General features: G+C 36.1%; 1 protein-coding gene across 1 annotated transcript; it reads right to left on the bottom strand.

Annotated features, from left to right (window-relative positions):
• Positions 1 to 2,503: 2,503 nt before the first annotated feature.
• On the bottom strand, positions 2,504 to 17,824 carry LOC128218419 (uncharacterized). Its single transcript, XM_052926084.1, has 6 exons — positions 17,560 to 17,824; positions 16,263 to 16,335; positions 15,880 to 16,059; positions 15,422 to 15,544; positions 4,046 to 4,163; positions 2,504 to 2,950 (listed from the first exon to the last, which is right to left on the bottom strand). The coding sequence occupies exons 1-6, from the start codon at positions 17,815 to 17,817 to the stop codon at positions 2,698 to 2,700; spliced, it is 1,005 nt and encodes a 334-aa protein (XP_052782044.1). The 5' UTR covers positions 17,818 to 17,824; the 3' UTR covers positions 2,504 to 2,697.
• Between the last annotated feature and the right edge of the window lie 204 nt (positions 17,825 to 18,028).

Below are 18,028 nucleotides of genomic sequence, written 5' to 3'. Positions count from 1 at the left end.
TTTGTTAAACAGTAATTGTAACGGATATGACACGGTGGCAACCATTTCCTTTAACATTTTATGACTTATGAGTTATGACATCCGGTCAACATGCTTTATTTATCACCAGATTGTTTAAAATATCTTTTACGTCATTTTCAGTAACAGGAATGACTTCTAGCGAAGTATTGCGTTTGCGTATTTGTTCGGGTAGAACGACTCCAGTTTTGTCAATATTAGATACTTGAGGTAAAGAAATCATTCAGTAAATTCGCTTTATCGCCATGCATGAAATAAATGTATTTGTTGTTGTATTTAAAAGTGGTGGAATAGCGTTCATATTATTTTTTCTTCTTTATCAACATTTTAACTACTTTCCAAATAGTGTCCCGGGTTTGTTAGACTTGCATCACTTGAATTGTCTTCAGTATTATTATAGAGAATTTCTTCCTTATTGTGTTTCTTCATATTATAAGCAGAATTCCGTATTTGTTTATATTTGTTCTAGTCAGCGACCTTGCAAGAATTTATCGCAGTTTGTTTCTGTCTGTCGCGTTTACGAAAAATTCCACAAATTGCTCAAGTAAACCAAGGTTTATCATAAGGTCGAATTGTTACAACTTTCGATGGAATACACACCCTTGCCAATTCTATAAATTCAGAAGTAAAAGTGTCGCATGCATAATCAACAGACAAATTTATAATAATTTTGGGATAGATTAGCAATGGAAAAAATGAAGTACATGGTGGCAAAAGATAAAGAAAAAAATCAGAAAAAAAGTGTTAGCACTTGAAATAAACAACGGTTTTGGTGATCAAATATGAATACAAAAATCAATATAGCCCAAAGTAGACGTCGTGCAATTGTTCATGCAAAGGAAAAACAATGTATTGCTCAACAATCAACTTCGCACACAAAGAAGACAGGGTTCACATATATATTTATTTCACGCGTTTCGATAGTATAGAGTGAACTTTTTGTCTATCGTGATACAAGAGGGTTATTACAGTAAGGTGCTGATTGATCAGTTGTTATGTGGCCATTCAACCAGTCGACTTCACGCCTTATACATCGTATTTTTACAATGACCTGAACACGTGTTTTTTTCGTGCAGCCAAGATGACTGATGATAATAGCATTTTATCTAGTTTAGAGAACATCATTTCAAAAAAATTAGAATCTTTAGGAAAGCGCATTTTGGACAAGCAACAAGAGTCGCAGTCACAGCTGTCTTCTTTCCAGGAGAATTTGGCAAGAAACCGATAAAATGGAAAGGTGGAGTTACACAAGGTCAGTTCTAAAGTTTTAAGCAAGATAAAAGAAGCCAAGGGTTTTCTTCAGGATTCTTTGACGAATAATTGCACAGAGCCGGCTGTTGATGTACACAAGAAAATATCAATGGGTACTGACATTTTAAATCATAGACAAAAGCTCATTTAGTTGGCTGATTCCTCAGACAGTGGTTGGAGGGTTGTTCAGGAGTATGAAGGTCACCCGTTAGCTGAAGACTCGGACGACGAAAAGAAAATCTACAAAGCTCAGGTTAACGCGGACCGGAAGTTGCGTCAGAAGAGACAGTCTCGGGGGCGTCGCTTTGCGCCATACGTAGAAGCCACACCAGGAATCACCAACGCTAGGGCGGAAGCTACGTGATCGATTCCAGTTGTCGGTGGGGGCACGCAGTCGAGGTGTCCGGGACTATGTTTTCGTTGCGGGCGCTCAGGGCATTGGAGGGCCGAGTGTACGGCTGTGATGCCCGGCGGTGGAGTCGCCACATCAAAAGAAAATTAAGTTCATTAAGTAAAGCTTTGTTGCTTTCGGTAGTAGAGCACTTTAGCGAATTGAAATATTTAAATTCAGTTGAAACACCTGTCGGTAGATTGAATTCATGTTATGTGCATTGGAAAGATGCAGATAGCAGGGAATATATTTTAGATGTTGTTCGGAATTACTATAAATTGCCATTTAGAGATGTTTCAAAATCTGTTTTTTTACGGAACGGGACCTTCTGGGCATCTGGAACGTCTTTGGGTTACCAGTTTCTGACGTTGATAAGTATCCTCTTACCGATATTTTCAATGCGGCCCGCATACTTTTTAACGGGAAATGTCTAGGTATCTCAGGAACCGCGCATGCGCGTAACTCCTGACCGGTTTTGTTCTTTAGGTTTTTCGATTCCCAATGGAATGCCACCGTCAGGGCACCTCTGACGAAAGTGTTGAATTCGTCAACAACGTTGTCCAAAACATTACAATGACGTTATTTTAAGACGTTACATCATAGGTGCCTACGTCAGCAAATTATAGATCACAGAGTACAAGCGTAATTTACGTGATTTTCTTTTGTATCAAGTGACCCGTAATTTTGATTACGTAAAATGCATTTATGATGAAGATATATGATGAAGATATAGGTGCATACGATATAACAACTGTACAACACAATATATTTGACTGAAATTACAATTTCTGAGTCAATGAAAAGTTGACCATTAAGAATGTAAAGCCTTTAAACATGTCTAAATCAAGTTCAGATATTTATTTTTAAATTCATTTATTTAAATGTACAATGATTTTAAGAATAAAATCACGCTTAAAAGGTCATAACAATAATACGTTTGAAGAAATCAGAAGGTTTTAAAATCAATCACACTTAAAGTTTTAACAAAGTTGAACATATTCAGGAGCTTCTTAAATACAGTCCCGGGTCAACAGGCACTATCCCATTATGCCTCCATGTCCTGACGACTGGTAATAACAAAAGTGTAGCTCGTGGTTATGGCCGTCTCCCGTATCGTCAGGGTGCATCCCGCTCACAGAGTCCTTGTTGGAATTGTCGGCATCGTCCCAACATACGAACAAGTTGGTAAAGCTCATCCCGTACACCGTCTGACATTTCCCTCCGTAACGCATCAGGACGAACGGACGGTCAGTAGGTAGAGTCATAGCCGCACTTGATTGTCTGTCGTTTCTGATAGCATAAGGTGTGTAAATTACGAATTAATTCGTACATATTTTAATGTAGTAATTATAAACATTATCATAAATATTATTTCAGCGCCTGTATTTGCTGGAAATTACATAATCAAAATCATTTGCAGCTATTTAACAAATGTGAGCATCGTTCATGCGGATGTGGGCGAATTAAAATATCCGACCACATGATAAATTGCGCCATAAATGCTACGTCGGAAGGCAATAATGTGCTTCGAAAGAAGACTTTAAACAAAGATAACTTCACTATTTTTTTACCATTTTAAATGAAACATAGCGCAGTCTACGCAGCTTGCGGAGCCCTGCCTTCGATCTTTTACCAGAGTTTGATTGAGAGTTTAGTTTCTTAAAACACTTCGAAAAACCTTTTCACAATACGGCCGTCTGACGGAGCACTGTCAAAACATTATTTCGGAAACAGGTTTGTCGAAGTGTTTAATAAAACTAATCACCTTATGAATTTTCGGTAATAAAACGAAGACGGGGCTCTTTAAACGGCATAGACTGCCCTTTGTTTTATTTAAAATGGTGTAGTATAAGAAAAGTTATCTTCGATTTAAGTCTTTATTTTAAGCAAAATGATGCCTTCTGACGTAGCATATATGACCTAATATATCACGTGGTATACACACATTGCTGAAGGCGAGTGTTGAATCTTGTAACGAGGATTCCCGAGTTATTGGCCACGCAGCGTGTCCGAGGATTGGATTATTTTCGATCCGCCCGACATACACGTGAATGATACATTGCATGTTTTCTACGTTAGATTTGAGAGCAACTAACGTTATGAGAGCTGTGTCATAACTGTTCACATAACACCAGTTCCCAAGAAAGTTTAAAACATTCTTATCTGTTTTGATTCTGCGCATCTTAAACGCTATTCTTTAAATTTCGTAGCCGTATACATGGAAAGAATGACAATATAAGTTAATGCAAAACTTTACGTTTAAGTTAAGTTAAATGAGTTAAACAAGATAATGCATTTAAAATAAATAAAGGTTGATGCATATTGTTTTTAATTTAAATTTAAACCATTTAAAACAGTTTTGAGGAGAACATATAGAACATTTGCCTGCAACAGTAATTTATTCTGGTGTCTCTGTCATATGAACCATCTGGTAAGATCCCGCCCTTATCGTTCGCGTTACTGCTATCCTCATCGTCCCAATATATGGACCCTTCAGAAAACCCTGGATTCAGAACAAATGTTTCAATACACACACATATATATATGTAGTACTAGTATATAAATTTATACAACACAGTGTTATAGATCAAACTAGAAGTTGTTTAATTATACAACGATCTGTTTCTGAACTGTGAATACTAAGGTCAAAGTAATTTTTAACTCTTGAGTAAGACACGTAATACCATTGCCAATGAATATTAAAACAATGCGTGAGAAGGTGAGAAAGCACTTAAATTTAAATGTACTTTGAAATGATCTGAAATTAAACTACAGTGACAATCCCAGGAGCCGAACAGTCAACCAAGATCCAGGCTTGTATCGTACATGTAAGCAAACATCAAACATCCTAGTAGCGTTACAGTTAACCAATATTCTGTATCAAGATTAGTAGCGTTACAGTTAACCATGATCCTGTGTAAAGGCTAGTGGCGATACAGTTAACCAAGATCCTGTTTAAAGCCTAGTAGCGTTACAGTTAACCAATATCCTGTTTAAAGCCTAGTAGCGTTACAGTTAACCAAGATTCTGTATAAAGGCTAGTAGCGTTACAGTTAACCAAGATCCTGTTTAAAGGCTAGTAGCGTTACAGTTAACCAATGTCCTGTTTAAAGCCTAGTAGCGTTACAGTTAACCAATACCCTGTTTAAAGCTTAGTAGCTTAACAGTTAACCAATATCCTGCTTAAAGGCTAGTGGGGTCACAGTTAACCAAGATTCTGTATAAAGGCTAGTAGCGTAACAGTTAACCAATATCCTGTTTAAAGGCTAGTAGCGTAACAGTTGACCAAGATTTTGTATAAAGGCTAATAGCGTAACAGTTAACCAAGATTCTGTATAAAGGCTATTAGCGTAACAGTTGACCAATATCCTATTTAAAGCCTAGTAGCGTTACAGTTTACCAAGATTCTGTATAAAGGCTAGTAGCGTAACAGTTAACCAATATCCTGTTTAAAGGCTAGAAGCGTTACAGTTAACCAATATCCTGTTTAAAGCCTAGTAGCGTAACAGTTAACCAAGATTCTGTTTTAAGGCTAGTAGCGTTACAGTTAACCAATATCGTGTTGAAAGCTTAGTAGCGTAACAGTTAACCAATATCCTGTTTAAAGCCTAGTAGCGTTACAGTTAACCAATATCCTGTTTAAAGGCTAGTAGCGTAACAGTTAACCAAGATTCTGTATAAAAGCTAGTAGCGTTACAGTTAACCAATATCCTGTTTAAAGCCTAGTAGCGTTACAGTTAACCAAGATTCTGTATAAAAGCTAGTAGCGTTACAGTTAACCAATATCCTGTTTAAAGGCTAGTAGCGTAACAGTTAACCAATATCCTGTTTAAAGGCTAGTAGCGTAACAGTTAACCAATATCCTCTTTAAAGGCTAGTAGCGTAACAGTTAACCAATATTCTGTATAAAGGCTGGTAGCGTTACAGTTAAACAATATCCTGTTTAAAGGCTAGTAGCGTTACAGTTAAACAATATGCTCTTTAAAGGCTAGTAGCGTTACAGTTAACCAAGATTCTGTATAAAGGCTAGTAGCGTAACAGTAAACCAATATCCTGTTTAAAGGCTAGTAGCGTTACAGTTAACCAATATCCTGTTTAAAGTCTAGTAGCGTAACAGTTAACCAATATCCTGTTTAAAGCCTAGTAGCGTTACAGTTAACCAATATCCTGTTTAAAAGCTAGTAGCGTTACAGTTAACCAATATCCTGTTTAAAGCCTAGTAGCGTTACAGTTAACCAAGATTCTGTATAAAGGCTAGTAGCGTTACAGTTAACCAATATCCTGTTTAAAGCCTAGTAGCGTTACAGTTAACCAAGATTCTGTATAAAGGCTAGTAGCGTTACAGATAACCAATATCCTGTTTAAAGCCTAGTAGCATTACAGTTAACCAATATCCTGTATAAAGGCTAGTAGCGTAACAATTAACCAATATCCTGTTTAAAGGCTAGTAGCGTTGCAGTTAACCAATATCCTGTTTAAAGCCTAGTAGCGTAACAGTTAAACAATATACTGTTTAAAGTCTTGTAGCGTTACAGTTAACCAAGATCCTGTTTAAAGCCTAGTAGCGTAACAGTTAACCAACATCCTGTTTAAAGGCTAGTAGCGTAACAGTTAACCAAGATTCTGTATAAAGGCTAGTAGCGTTACAGTTAACCAATATCCTGTTTAAAGGCTAGTAGCGTTACAGTTAACCAATATCCTGTTTAAAGGCTAGTAGCGTTACAGTTAACCAAGATTCTGTATAAAGGCTAATAGCGTTACAGTTAAACAATATCCTGTTTAAAGGCTAGTAGCGTAACAGTTAACCAATATCCTGTTTAAAGGCTTGTAGCGTAACAGTTAACAAATATCCTCTTTAAAGGCTAGTAGCGTAACAGTTAACCAAGATTCTGTATAAAGGCTGGTAGCGTTACAGTTAACCAATATCCTGTTTAAAGGCTAGTGGCGTTACAGTTAAACAATATGCTCTTTAAAGGCTAGTAGCGTTACAGTTAACCAAGATTCTGTATTAAGGCTAGTAGCGTAACAGTAAACCAATATCCTGTTTAAAGGCTAGTAGCGTTACAGTTAACCAATATCTGTTTAAAGCCTAGTAGCGTAACAGTTAACCAATATCCTGTTTAAAGCCTAGTAGCGTTACAGTTAACCAATATCCTGTTTAAAAGCTAGTAGCGTAGCAGTTAACCAAGATTCTGTATAAAGGCTAGTAACGTAACAGTTAACCAATATCCTGTTAAAAGCCTAGTAGCGTAACAGTTAACCAAGATCCTGTTGAAAGGCTAGTAGCGTAACAGTTAACTAATATTCTGCATGAAAACTAGTAGCGTTACAGTTAACCAAGATCCTGTTGAAAGCCTAGTAGCGTTACAGTTAACCAAGATCCTGTTTAAAGCCTAGTAGCGTAACAGTTAACCAAGATCCTGTTTAAAGCCTAGTAGCGTAACAGTTAACCAATATCCTGTTTAAAGGCTAGTAGCGTTACAGTTAACCAAGATTCTGTATAAAGGCTAGTAGCGTTACAGTTAACCAATATCCTGTTTAAAGCCTAGTAGCGTTACAGTTAACCAAGATTCTGTATAAAGGCTAGTAGCGTTAGAGTTAACCAATATCCTGTTTAAAGCCTAGTAGCGTTACAGTTAACCAAGAGTCTGTATAAAGACTAGTAGCGTTACAGATAACCAATATCCTGTTTAAAGCCTAGTAGCATTACAGTTAACCAATATCCTGTATAAAGGCTAGTAGCGTTGCAGTTAACCAATATCCTGTTTAAAGCCTAGTAGCGTAACAGTTAACCAATATCCTGTTTAAAGGCTAGTAGCGTAACAGCTAACCAATATCATTTTAAAGGCTAGTAGTGTTACAGTTAACCAATATAATTTTTAAGGCTTGTAGCGTAACAGTTAACCAAAATATTGTTTAGAGGCTAGAAGCGTTACAGTAACCAAGAACTTAATTAGAGGCTAGTAGCGTAACAGTTAACCAAGGTCATCTTTTGAGGCTAGTAGCGTAACAGTTAGCCGATATATTGTTTAGAGGCTAGTAGCGTAACAGTTAACCAATATCCTGTTTAAAGGCTAGTAGCGTAACGGTTAACCAATATCCTGTTTAAAGGCTAGTAGCGTAAGAGCTAACCAATATCCTCTTTAAAGGCTGGTAGCGTAACAGTTAACCAAGATTCTGTATAAAGGCTGGTAGCGTTACAGTTAACCAATATCCTGTTTAAAGGCTAGTAGCGTTATAGTTAAACAATATGCTCTTTAAAGGCTAGTAGCGTTACAGTTAACAAAGATTCTGTATAAAGGCTAGTAGCGTAACAGTTAACCAATATCCTGTTTAAAGGCTAGTAGCGTTACAGTTAACCAATATCCTGTTTAAAGCCTAGTAGCGTAACAGTTAACCAATATCCTGTTTAAAGCCTAGTAGCTTTACAGTTAACCAATATCCTGTTTAAAAGCTAGAAGCGTAGCAGTTAACCAAGATTCTGTATAAAGGCTAGTAACGTAACAGTTAACCAATATCCTGTTTAAAGCCTAGTTGCGTTACAGTTAACCAAGAACCTGTTGAAAGGCTAGTAGCGTAACAGTTAACCAATATTCTGCATGAAGGCTAGTAGCGTAACAGTTAACCAAGATTCTGTATAAAGGCTAGTAGCGTAACAGTTAACCAATATCCTGTTTAAAGGCTAGTAGCATTACAGTTAACCAAGATCCTGTTGAAAGACCAGTAGTGTTACTGTTAACCAAGATCTTGTTGAAAGGCTAGTAGCGTAACAGTTAACCAAGATTCTGTATAAAGGCTAGTAGCGTAACAGTTAACCAATATCCTGCTAAAAGCTAGTAGCGTAACAGTTAACCAATATCCTGTATAAAGCCTAGTAGCTTAACAGGTAACCAATATCCTGTTTAAAGCCTAGTAGAGGTACAGTTAACAAAGATCCTGTTTAAAGCCTAGTAGCTTGTCAGTTAACCAATATGCTGTTTAAAGGCTAGTAGCGTAACAGTTAACCAAGATTCTGTATAAAGGCTAGTAGCGTTACAGTTAACCAATATCCAGTTTAAAGGCTAGTAGCGTTATAGTTAAACAATATCCTGTTTAAAGGCTAGTAGCGTTACAGTTAACCAATATCCTGTTTAAAGCCTAGTAGCGTAACAGTTAACCAACCAATATCCTGTTTAAAGCCTAGTCGCGTTACAATTAACCAATATCCTGTTAAAAAGCTAGTAGCGTAACAGTTAACCAATATCCTGTTTAAAGCCTAGTAGCGTAACAGTTAACCAATATCCTGTTTAAAGGCTAGTAGCGTAACAGTTGACCAAGATTCTGTATAAAGGCTAGTAGCGTTACAGTTAACCAAGATTCTGTATAAAGGCTAGTAGCGTAACAGTTAACCAATATCCTGTTTAAAGGCTAGTAGCGTTACAGTTAACCAATATCCTGTTTAAAGCCTAGTAGCGTAACAGTTAACCAATATCCTGTTTAAAGCCTAGTAGCGTTACAGTTAACCAATATCCTGTTTAAAAGCTAGAAGCGTAGCAGTTAACCAAGATTCTGTATAAAGGCTAGTAACGTAACAGTTAACCAATTTCCTGTTTAAAGGCTAGTAGCGTAACAGTTAACCAAGAACCTGTTGAAAGGCTAGTAGCGTAACAGTTAACCAATATTCTGCATGAAGGCTAGTAGCGTAACAGTTAACCAAGATCCTGTATAAAGGCTAGTAGCGTAACAGTTAACCAATATCCTGTTTAAAGGCTAGTAGCATTACAGTTAACCAAGATCCTGTTGAAAGACCAGTAGTGTTACTGTTAACCAAGATCCTGTTGAAAGGCTAGTAGCGTAACAGTTAACCAAGATTCTGTATAAAGGCTAGTAGCGTAACAGTTAACCAATATCCTGCTAAAAGGCTAGTAGCGTAACAGTTAACCAATATCCTGTTTAAAGCCTAGTAGCGTTACAGTTAACCAATATCCTGTTTAAAGCCTAGTAGCGTAACAGGTAACCAATATCCTGTTTAAAGCCTAGTAGAGGTACAGTTAACAAAGATCCTGTTTAAAGCCTAGTAGCTTATCAGTTAACCAATATGCTGTTTAAAGGCTAGTAGCGTAACAGTTAACCAAGATTCTGTATAAAGGCTAGTAGCGTTACAGTAAACCAATATCCAGTTTAAAGGCTAGTAGCGTTATAGTTAAACAATATCCTGTTTAAAGGCTAGTAGCGTTACAGTTAACCAATATCCTGTTTAAAGCCTAGTAGCGTAACAGTTAACCAACCAATATCCTGTTTAAAGCCTAGTCGCGTTACAATTAACCAATATCCTGTTAAAAAGCTAGTAGCGTAACAGTTAACCAATATCCTGTTTAAAGCCTAGTAGCGTTACAGTTAACCCAGATTCTGTATAAAGGCTAGTAGCGTAACAGTTAACCAATATCCTGTTTAAAGACTAGTAGCGTAACAGTTAACCAATATCCTATTTAAAGCCTAGTAGCGTTACAGTTAACCAATATCTTGTTTAAAGCCTAGTAGCGTTACAGTTAACCAAGATCCTGTTTAAAGCCTAGTAGCGTAACAGTTAACTAATATCCTGTTTAAAGGCTAGTAGCGTAACAGTTAACCAAGATTCTGTATAAAGGCTAGTAGCGTAACAGTTAACCAAGATTCTGTATAAAGGCTAGTAGCGTAACAGTTAACCAATATCCTGTTTAAAGGATAGTAGCGTTACAGTTAACCAATATCCCGTTTAAAGCCTAGTAGCGTTACAGTTAACCAAGTTTCTGTATAAAGGCTAGTAGCGTTACAGTAAACCAATACCATGTTTAAAGCCTAGTAACTTAACAGTTAACCAATATCCTGTTTAAAGGCTAGTAGCGTAACAGTTAACCAAGATTCTGTATAAAGGCTAGTAGCGTTACAGTTAACCAATATCCTGTTTAAAGGCTAGTAGCATTACAGTTAACCAAGATTTTGTATAAAGGATAATAGCGTAACAGATAACCAAGATTCTGTATAAAGGCTATTAGCGTAACAGTTGACCAATATCCTATTTAAAGCCTAGTAGAGTTACAGTTAACCAATATTCTGCATGAAAACTAGTAGCGTAACAGTTAAGCAATATCCTGTTTAAAGCCTAGTATCGTAACAGTTAACCAAGATTCTGTTTTAAGGCTAGTAGCGTAACAGTTAACCAATATCCTGTTGAAAGCTTAGTAGCGTTACAGTTAATCAATATCCTGTTTAAAGCCTAGTAGCGTTACAGTTAACCAATATCCTGTTTAAAGGCTAGTAGCGTAACAGTTAACCAATATCCTGTTGAAAGCCTAGTAGCGTTACAGTTAACCAAGATTCTGTATAAAAGCTAGTAGCGTTACAGTTAACAAAGATCCTGTTTAAAGTCTAGAAGCGTTACAGTTAACCAAGATTCTGTATAAAGACTAGTAGCGTTACAGTTAACCAATATCCTGTTTAAAGCCTAGTAGCGTTACAGTTAACCAAGATTCTGTATAAAGGCTAGTAGCGTTACAGATAACCAATATCCTGTTTAAAGCCTAGTAGCGTTACAGTTAACTAATATCCTGTTTAAAGCCTAGTAGCGTTACAGTTAACCAATATCCTGTTTAAAGCTTAGTAGCGTAACAGTTAACCAATATCCTGTTTAAAGTCTAGTAGCGTTACAGTTAACCAAGATCCTGTTTAAAGCCTAGTAGCTTTACAGTTAACCAACATCCTGTTTAAAGGCTAGTAGCGTAACATTTAACCAAGATTCTGTATAAAGGCTAGTAGCGTTACAGTTAACCAATATCCTGTGTAAAGGCTAGTAGCGTTATAGTTAACCAATATCCTGTTTAAAGGCTAGTAGCGTTACAGTTAACCAAGATTCTGTATAAAGGCTAGTAGCGTAACAGTCAACCAAGATCCTGTTTAAAGGCTTGTAGCGTTACAGTTAACCAATATCCTGTTTAAAGCCTAGTAGCGTAACAGTTAACCAAGATTCTGTATGAAGGCTAGTAGCGTAACAGTTAGCAATATCATGTATAAAGGCTAGTAGCGTAACAATTAACCAATATCCTGTTTAAAGCCTAGTAGCGTTACTGTTAACCAATATCCTGTTTAAAGCCTAGTAGCGTAACAGTTAACCAATATACTGTTTAAAGTCTAGTAGCGTTACAGTTAACCAAGATCCTGTTTAAAGCCTAGTAGCTTATCAGTTAACCAATATCCTGTTTAAAGGCTAGTAGCGTAACAGTTAATCAAGATTCTGTATAAAGGCTAGTAGCATTACAGTTAACCAATATCCTGTTTAAAGGCTAGTAGCGTTATAGTTAACCAAGATTCTGTATAAAGGCTAGTAGCGTAACAGTTATCCAAGATCCTGTTTAAAGGCTTGTAGCGTTACAGTTAACCAATATCCTGTTTAAAGTCTAGTAGCGTAACAGTTAACCAATATTCTGTATGAAGGCTAGTAGCGTAACAGTTAGCAATATCCTGTTTAAAGGCTAGTAGCGTTACAGTTAACCAAGATTCTGTATGATGGCTAGTAGCCTAACAGTTAACCAATATCCTGTTTAAAGGCTAGTAGCGTAACAGTTAATAAATATCCTGTTTAAAGCCTAGTAGCGTAACAATTAACCAAGATTCTGTTTTAAGGCTAGTAGCGTTACAGTTAACCAATATCCTGTTGAAATCCTAGTAGCGTAACAGTTAACCAATATCCTGTTTAAAGCCCAGTAGCGTTACAGTCAACCAATATCCTGTTTACAGCCTAGTAGCGTTACAGTTAACCAAGATTCTGTTTAAAGCCTAGTAGCTTATCAGTTAAACAACTATTCTCTTTAAAGGCTAGTAGCGTTACAGTTAAACAATATGCTTTTAAAGGCTAGTAGCGTTACAGTTAACCAAGATTCTGTATAAAGGCTAGTAGCGTAACAGTTAACCAATATCCTGTTTAAAGGCTAGTAGCGTAACAGTTAACCAATATCCTGTTTAAAGCCTAGTAGCGTAACAGTTAACCAACCAATATCCTGTTTAAAGCCTAGCCGCGTTACAATTAACCAATATCCTGTTTAAAGCCTAGTAGCGTTACAGTTGACCAAGATCCTGTTTAAAGCCTAGTAGCGTAACAGTTATCCAAGATTCTGTATAAAGGCTAGTAGCGTAGCAGTTAACCAAGTTTCTGCATAAAGGCTAGTAGCGTAACAGTTAACCAATATCCTGTTTAAAGGCTAGCAACGTTACAGTTAACCAATATCCTTTTTAAAGCCTAGTAGCGTAACAGTTAACCAACCAATATCCTGTTAAAGTCTAGTCGCGTTCCAATTAACCAATATCCTGTTTAAAAGCTAGTAGCGTAGCAGTTAACCAAGATTCTGTATAAAAGCTAGTAGCGTAACAGTTAACCAATATCCTGATTAAAGCCTAGTAGCGTTACAGTTAAACAAGATTCTTTTTTAAGGCTAGTAGCGTTACAGTTAACCAATATCCTGTTTAAAGCCTAGTAGCGTAACAGTTAACCAATATCCTGTTTAAAGCATAGTAGCGTTACAGTTAACCAATATCTTGTTTAAAGCCTAGTAGCGTTACAGTTAACCAAGATCCTGTTTAAAGCCTAGTAGCGTAGCAGTTAACCAATATCCTGTTTGAAGGCTAGTAGAGTAACAGTTAACCAAGATTCTGTATAAAGGCTAGTAGCGTAGCAGTTAACCAAGATTCTGCATAAAGGCTAGTAGCGTAACAGTTAACCAAATTCCTGTAAGAGGTTAGTAGCGTAACAGTTAACCAAGATCATTTTTAAGGCTAGTAGCGTAACAGTTAACCAATATCATTTTTAAGGCTAGTAGCGTTACAGTTTCTGTATAAAGGCTAGTAGCGTAACAGTTAACCAAATTCCTGTAAGAAGTTAGTAGCGTAACAGTTAACCAAGATCCTATTTAAAGGTTAGTAGCATTACAGTTAACCAAGATTCTGTATAAAGGCTAGTAGTGTAACAGTTAACCAATATTCTGCATGAAGGCTAGTAGCGTTACAGTTAACCAATATCCTGTATAAAGCCTAGTAGCTTAACAGGTAACCAATATCCTGTTTAAAGCCTAGTAGAGGTACAGTTAACAAAGATCCTGTTTAAAGCCTAGTAGCTTATCAGTTAACCAATATGCTGTATAAAGGCTAGTAGCGTAACAGTTAACCAATATCCTGTTTAAAGACTAGTAGCGTAACAGTTAACCAATATCCTGTTTAAAGCCTAGTAGCGTTACAGTTAACCAATATCTTGTTTAAAGTCTAGTAGCGTAACAGTTAACCAATATCCTGTTTAAAGCCTAGTAGCGTTACAGTTAACCAATATCTTGTTTAAAGCCTGGTAGCTTTACAGTTAACCAAGATCCTGTTTAAAGCCTAGTAGCGTAACAGTTAACCAATATCCTGTTTAAAGGCTAGTAGCGTTACAGTTAAACAATATGCTTTTTAAAGGCAAGTAGCGTTACAGTTAACCAAGGTTCTGTATAAAGGCTTATAGCGTAACAGTTAACCAATATCCTGTTTAAAGGCTAGTAGCGTAACAGTTAACCAATATCCTGTTTAAAGCCTAGTAGCGTAACAGTTAACCAATATCCTGTTTTAAGCCTAGTCGCGTTACAATTAACCAATATCCTGTGTAAAAGCTAGTAGCGTAGCAGTTAACCAAGATTCTGTATAAAGGCTAGTAGCGTTACAGTTAACCAATATCCTGTTTAAAGCCTAGTAGCGTTACAGTTAACCAAGATCCTGTTCAAAGGCTTGTAGCGTAACAGTTAACCAATATTCTGCATGAAGGCTAGTAGCGTAACAGTTAAGCAAGATTCTGTATAAAGGCTAGTAGCTTAACAGGTAACAAAGATCCTGTTTAAAGCCTAGTAGCTTATCAGTTAACCAATATCCTGTTTAAAGGCTAGTAGCGTAACAGTTAACCAAGATTCTGTATAAAGTCTAGTAGCGTTACAGTTAACCAATATCCTGTTTAAAGGCTAGTAGCGTAACAGTTAACCAAGATTCTGTATAAAGGCTAGTAGCGTAACAGTTAACCAAATTCCTGTAAGAGGTTAGTAGCGTAACAGTTAACCAATATCATTTTTAAGGCTAGTAGCGTAACAGTTAACCAATATCATTTTTAAGGCTAGTAGCGTTACAGTTAACCAATATCATTTTTAAGGCTAGTAGCGTAGCAGTTAACCAAGATCATTTTTTAAGGCTAGTAGCGTTACAGTTAACCAAACTCTTGTTTAGAGACAAGAAGTTAAACAAGAACTTGATTAGAGGCTAGTAGCGTAACAGTTAACCAAGGTCATTTATTGAGGCTAGAGGCGTCACAGTTAACCAAAATATTGTTTAGAGGCTAGAATCGTTACAGTAACCAAAAACTTAATTAGAGGCTAGTAGCGTAACAGTTAACCAAGGTCATCTTTTGAGGCTAGTAGCGTAACAGTTAGCCAATATATTGTTTAGTGGCTAGTAGCATAACAGTTAAAAGGCTAGTAGCGTAACAGTTAACCAAGATCCTGTTTAAAGGCTAGTAGCGTAACAGTTAACCAATACATTGTGTAGGAGCTAGCCGCGTAATAGTTTTCTAATTTCCAGTTAAAGGTAAATAGCTTAACAGTTAACCAAACTCCTGTTTAATGGCTCAATAACCAGATTCTTAAACGTGCATGATTTAAAATAAAATTAAATAACTGAGGGTTCACCCTAAACTGTTATATTGGTATAATTTCATCGCATTGTTGTTGACAGTTTGCGCACCATTTGGACAGTTTCCGTATTTGAGTAGACAATATGACCCCCTTGGCCACTCTCGAGCGAAAGGTGTTGTTGAAACAGTCTTAATGCAAAACGATGTTTTTATGTTGTTGCTGGCGAAACTACCTGAAATGCAAACTCCCTGCATTAGTTTTATTTACAAAATCAGTCCTTTCATGATTCGATTACTTATAAATATAAAAGAATTTGAAGTCAGTAATAAACTGATCAACGGTATTTAACCCGATTTTGATATTTTCATTATATTTTCATCAATTTGAAACGTGTTATGTTCATGCCCAATATTTCGATGAATTCTTAAGTATTCAGTTTTGAAGCCATTAAGAAAATCTTAATAAATAAAATATTGATTTTTTCTACAACAACATTACCAAAATACTTACTTCATGGTCTTCTTTAAACCATCATAAACGCAAAAGACTAAGATACTAAATTCTTACCTCCAAGGGAACTTGAAATACCGCTGCTGTATCTGTTGCTAGGTCCACTATCTTCCGTATCGTAGTGCCTCCAGCCAGATTGCCAAGGCACTCTCGCGCCCGGACATCCCGCGGACGTCTCCATTAGTCCGTACGTACCTAGAGGCCACGTGACAGGTATTTGCAAGAGATGACCTAGAACTGGAAAATAGTGGTTGCATATATGTTGACATTCATTAGTTATTGCTTTATTTGGACAGGTATCAATGTGATATTATTCCGGTTTGTTTGTATTTTTATAACGATTTGGTAATCATCAAATCGACATTGAACAATATCTTCTTCACGTTATTCAAAAGCAAATTTTATAAAAATCGATTGAATGCACACGTTTATATAATTACCTAAATCGTTGAAAGGGTAATTGCCGGTGCATGATTGTAGTCTGACATTCGGGTCTTCTGCCACATATCCATACTGTATATCAAAATTGTTTGGTATTTTAAGTATTTTATTAATTTTAAATTATTTATTAATTCGTTTAAATGCCTTAGATGTCTGAATTGTGTAACGTTTGAAAGATTTAGTTTGTGTTTAGCAAAATGAATATTTTAATGCCTCGCAGTCGCATGACCATTTATTTTGTAAAACACATACTAATAACCCTTTAACTTGTAGATTAATAATTAATATTTAAGTGTACATTTTGTCTACTGACACAGTCTTTTTAAGCTTTCAAGTCAACTTAAAATCATTATACGCTTTAAAAATACCGCCATCCGATCGGACATAATATTTTTACACTAAATATCGTCATAAATTTATAAATTTAACCATGGTCAGGTCAAGTACAGCCATTTAAAAAGTATAAGTGCGTATAAAGATGCACTGAGAAGTATGTCAATCAGAAGAAAAAAGTGCATGAAGATAAATTAAAATAGGTTATTATTTCAATGATAACATGTTTGGTATAGATATGTCAGAAGGACATTATGGTTGATAATATTGTTAGAATAGTTTAAGGCCGGAATTACATATATTCTGTGTTTCCTAAGCTAATCCTCTGGTACAAACAAAATTATACAAAAATATACACACGTTATTTCGGAAACAATAGAGTCAATGGTCTAATACATGAATTTCAATAGCGTAAAATTCACCTTTTATTTGTACCGGCATGTTATGTGAATTCCTGTCTTTATATATTTGTTTTTGTTTTTTTGTGAACACATTTTACTCTTATGACTAAATAGAACGGGCTTAAAAAGTAATATATACATTAAGTGTATTATTCTGGAATTAATTTGGAATGCATTCTTTCGAATGGCATTTTCAAAACAACAATTAAGCCCAATGTTATTTTTTCAAAACTTGCTTTTTTGCTGCTCGCGAAGGGAGATTACTGCGTAGGAGCTTTAGAAACATAAAGGATATTGTAATTTTACCGTGTAACCTTCATCTATTTCGGGAAAAAATGGTATTTAAAATCAAAACTTTCAAAAAATGATTATCAGGGCTAATATAATTTAAGGTTTCATTATCAATTGAAGTGTAATTTTTTTTATAGAACCCATTGAACTTCACATTTTATCTTGCAACGTGGAAAAAATCGAAAGCATTGTTCTGCAATTTATGAACTGGTCCCTTAGATGGAGCAATGTTTTGAGTAATATTAAATATAATGAGAAATCGGATCCATACCTTGTTTTCAAACTGGATTACTAAGAACCCACTGTAACACCCGTGTACCTCTCTTACGGGTTTACAATCGAACTTGTTCATATAGCCGAACATGGTAGCGCCCGTTGACGCCTGGCTGTATACCGGGGTATAATCTTTGTAGTTACAAACACATGGATAATCCGCTACGACATTGACAAAACTTGCGCTGTAAATGATCAAAACTAAAACAAAGGATATCCTCATTTTTGCGCCATGGGTTTGGTTATGAGCATGCATGTCGTGAATGGCAAATCCTGGCGAGATATCATAGAGAAAAGCTTTACTTAAATACGTAAATGATAAGCATTTGACGTCATTTGCAGAACAATTGACATACAAATTAGAAACATTATAATTGATAAGAGTTGTGGTTAACATGGACAATTCGTTGCACTTATTATCCTGGAGATACGCCGCTAGGCCTGCAGACCTTTATAACTTTGACGAA

This window comes from Mya arenaria, chromosome 14 (assembly GCF_026914265.1).
Source record: "Mya arenaria isolate MELC-2E11 chromosome 14, ASM2691426v1".
In the NCBI taxonomy this organism is placed as follows: Eukaryota; Metazoa; Mollusca; class Bivalvia; order Myida; family Myidae; genus Mya; species Mya arenaria.
This window is presented reverse-complemented; position numbering and strand designations above follow the sequence as displayed.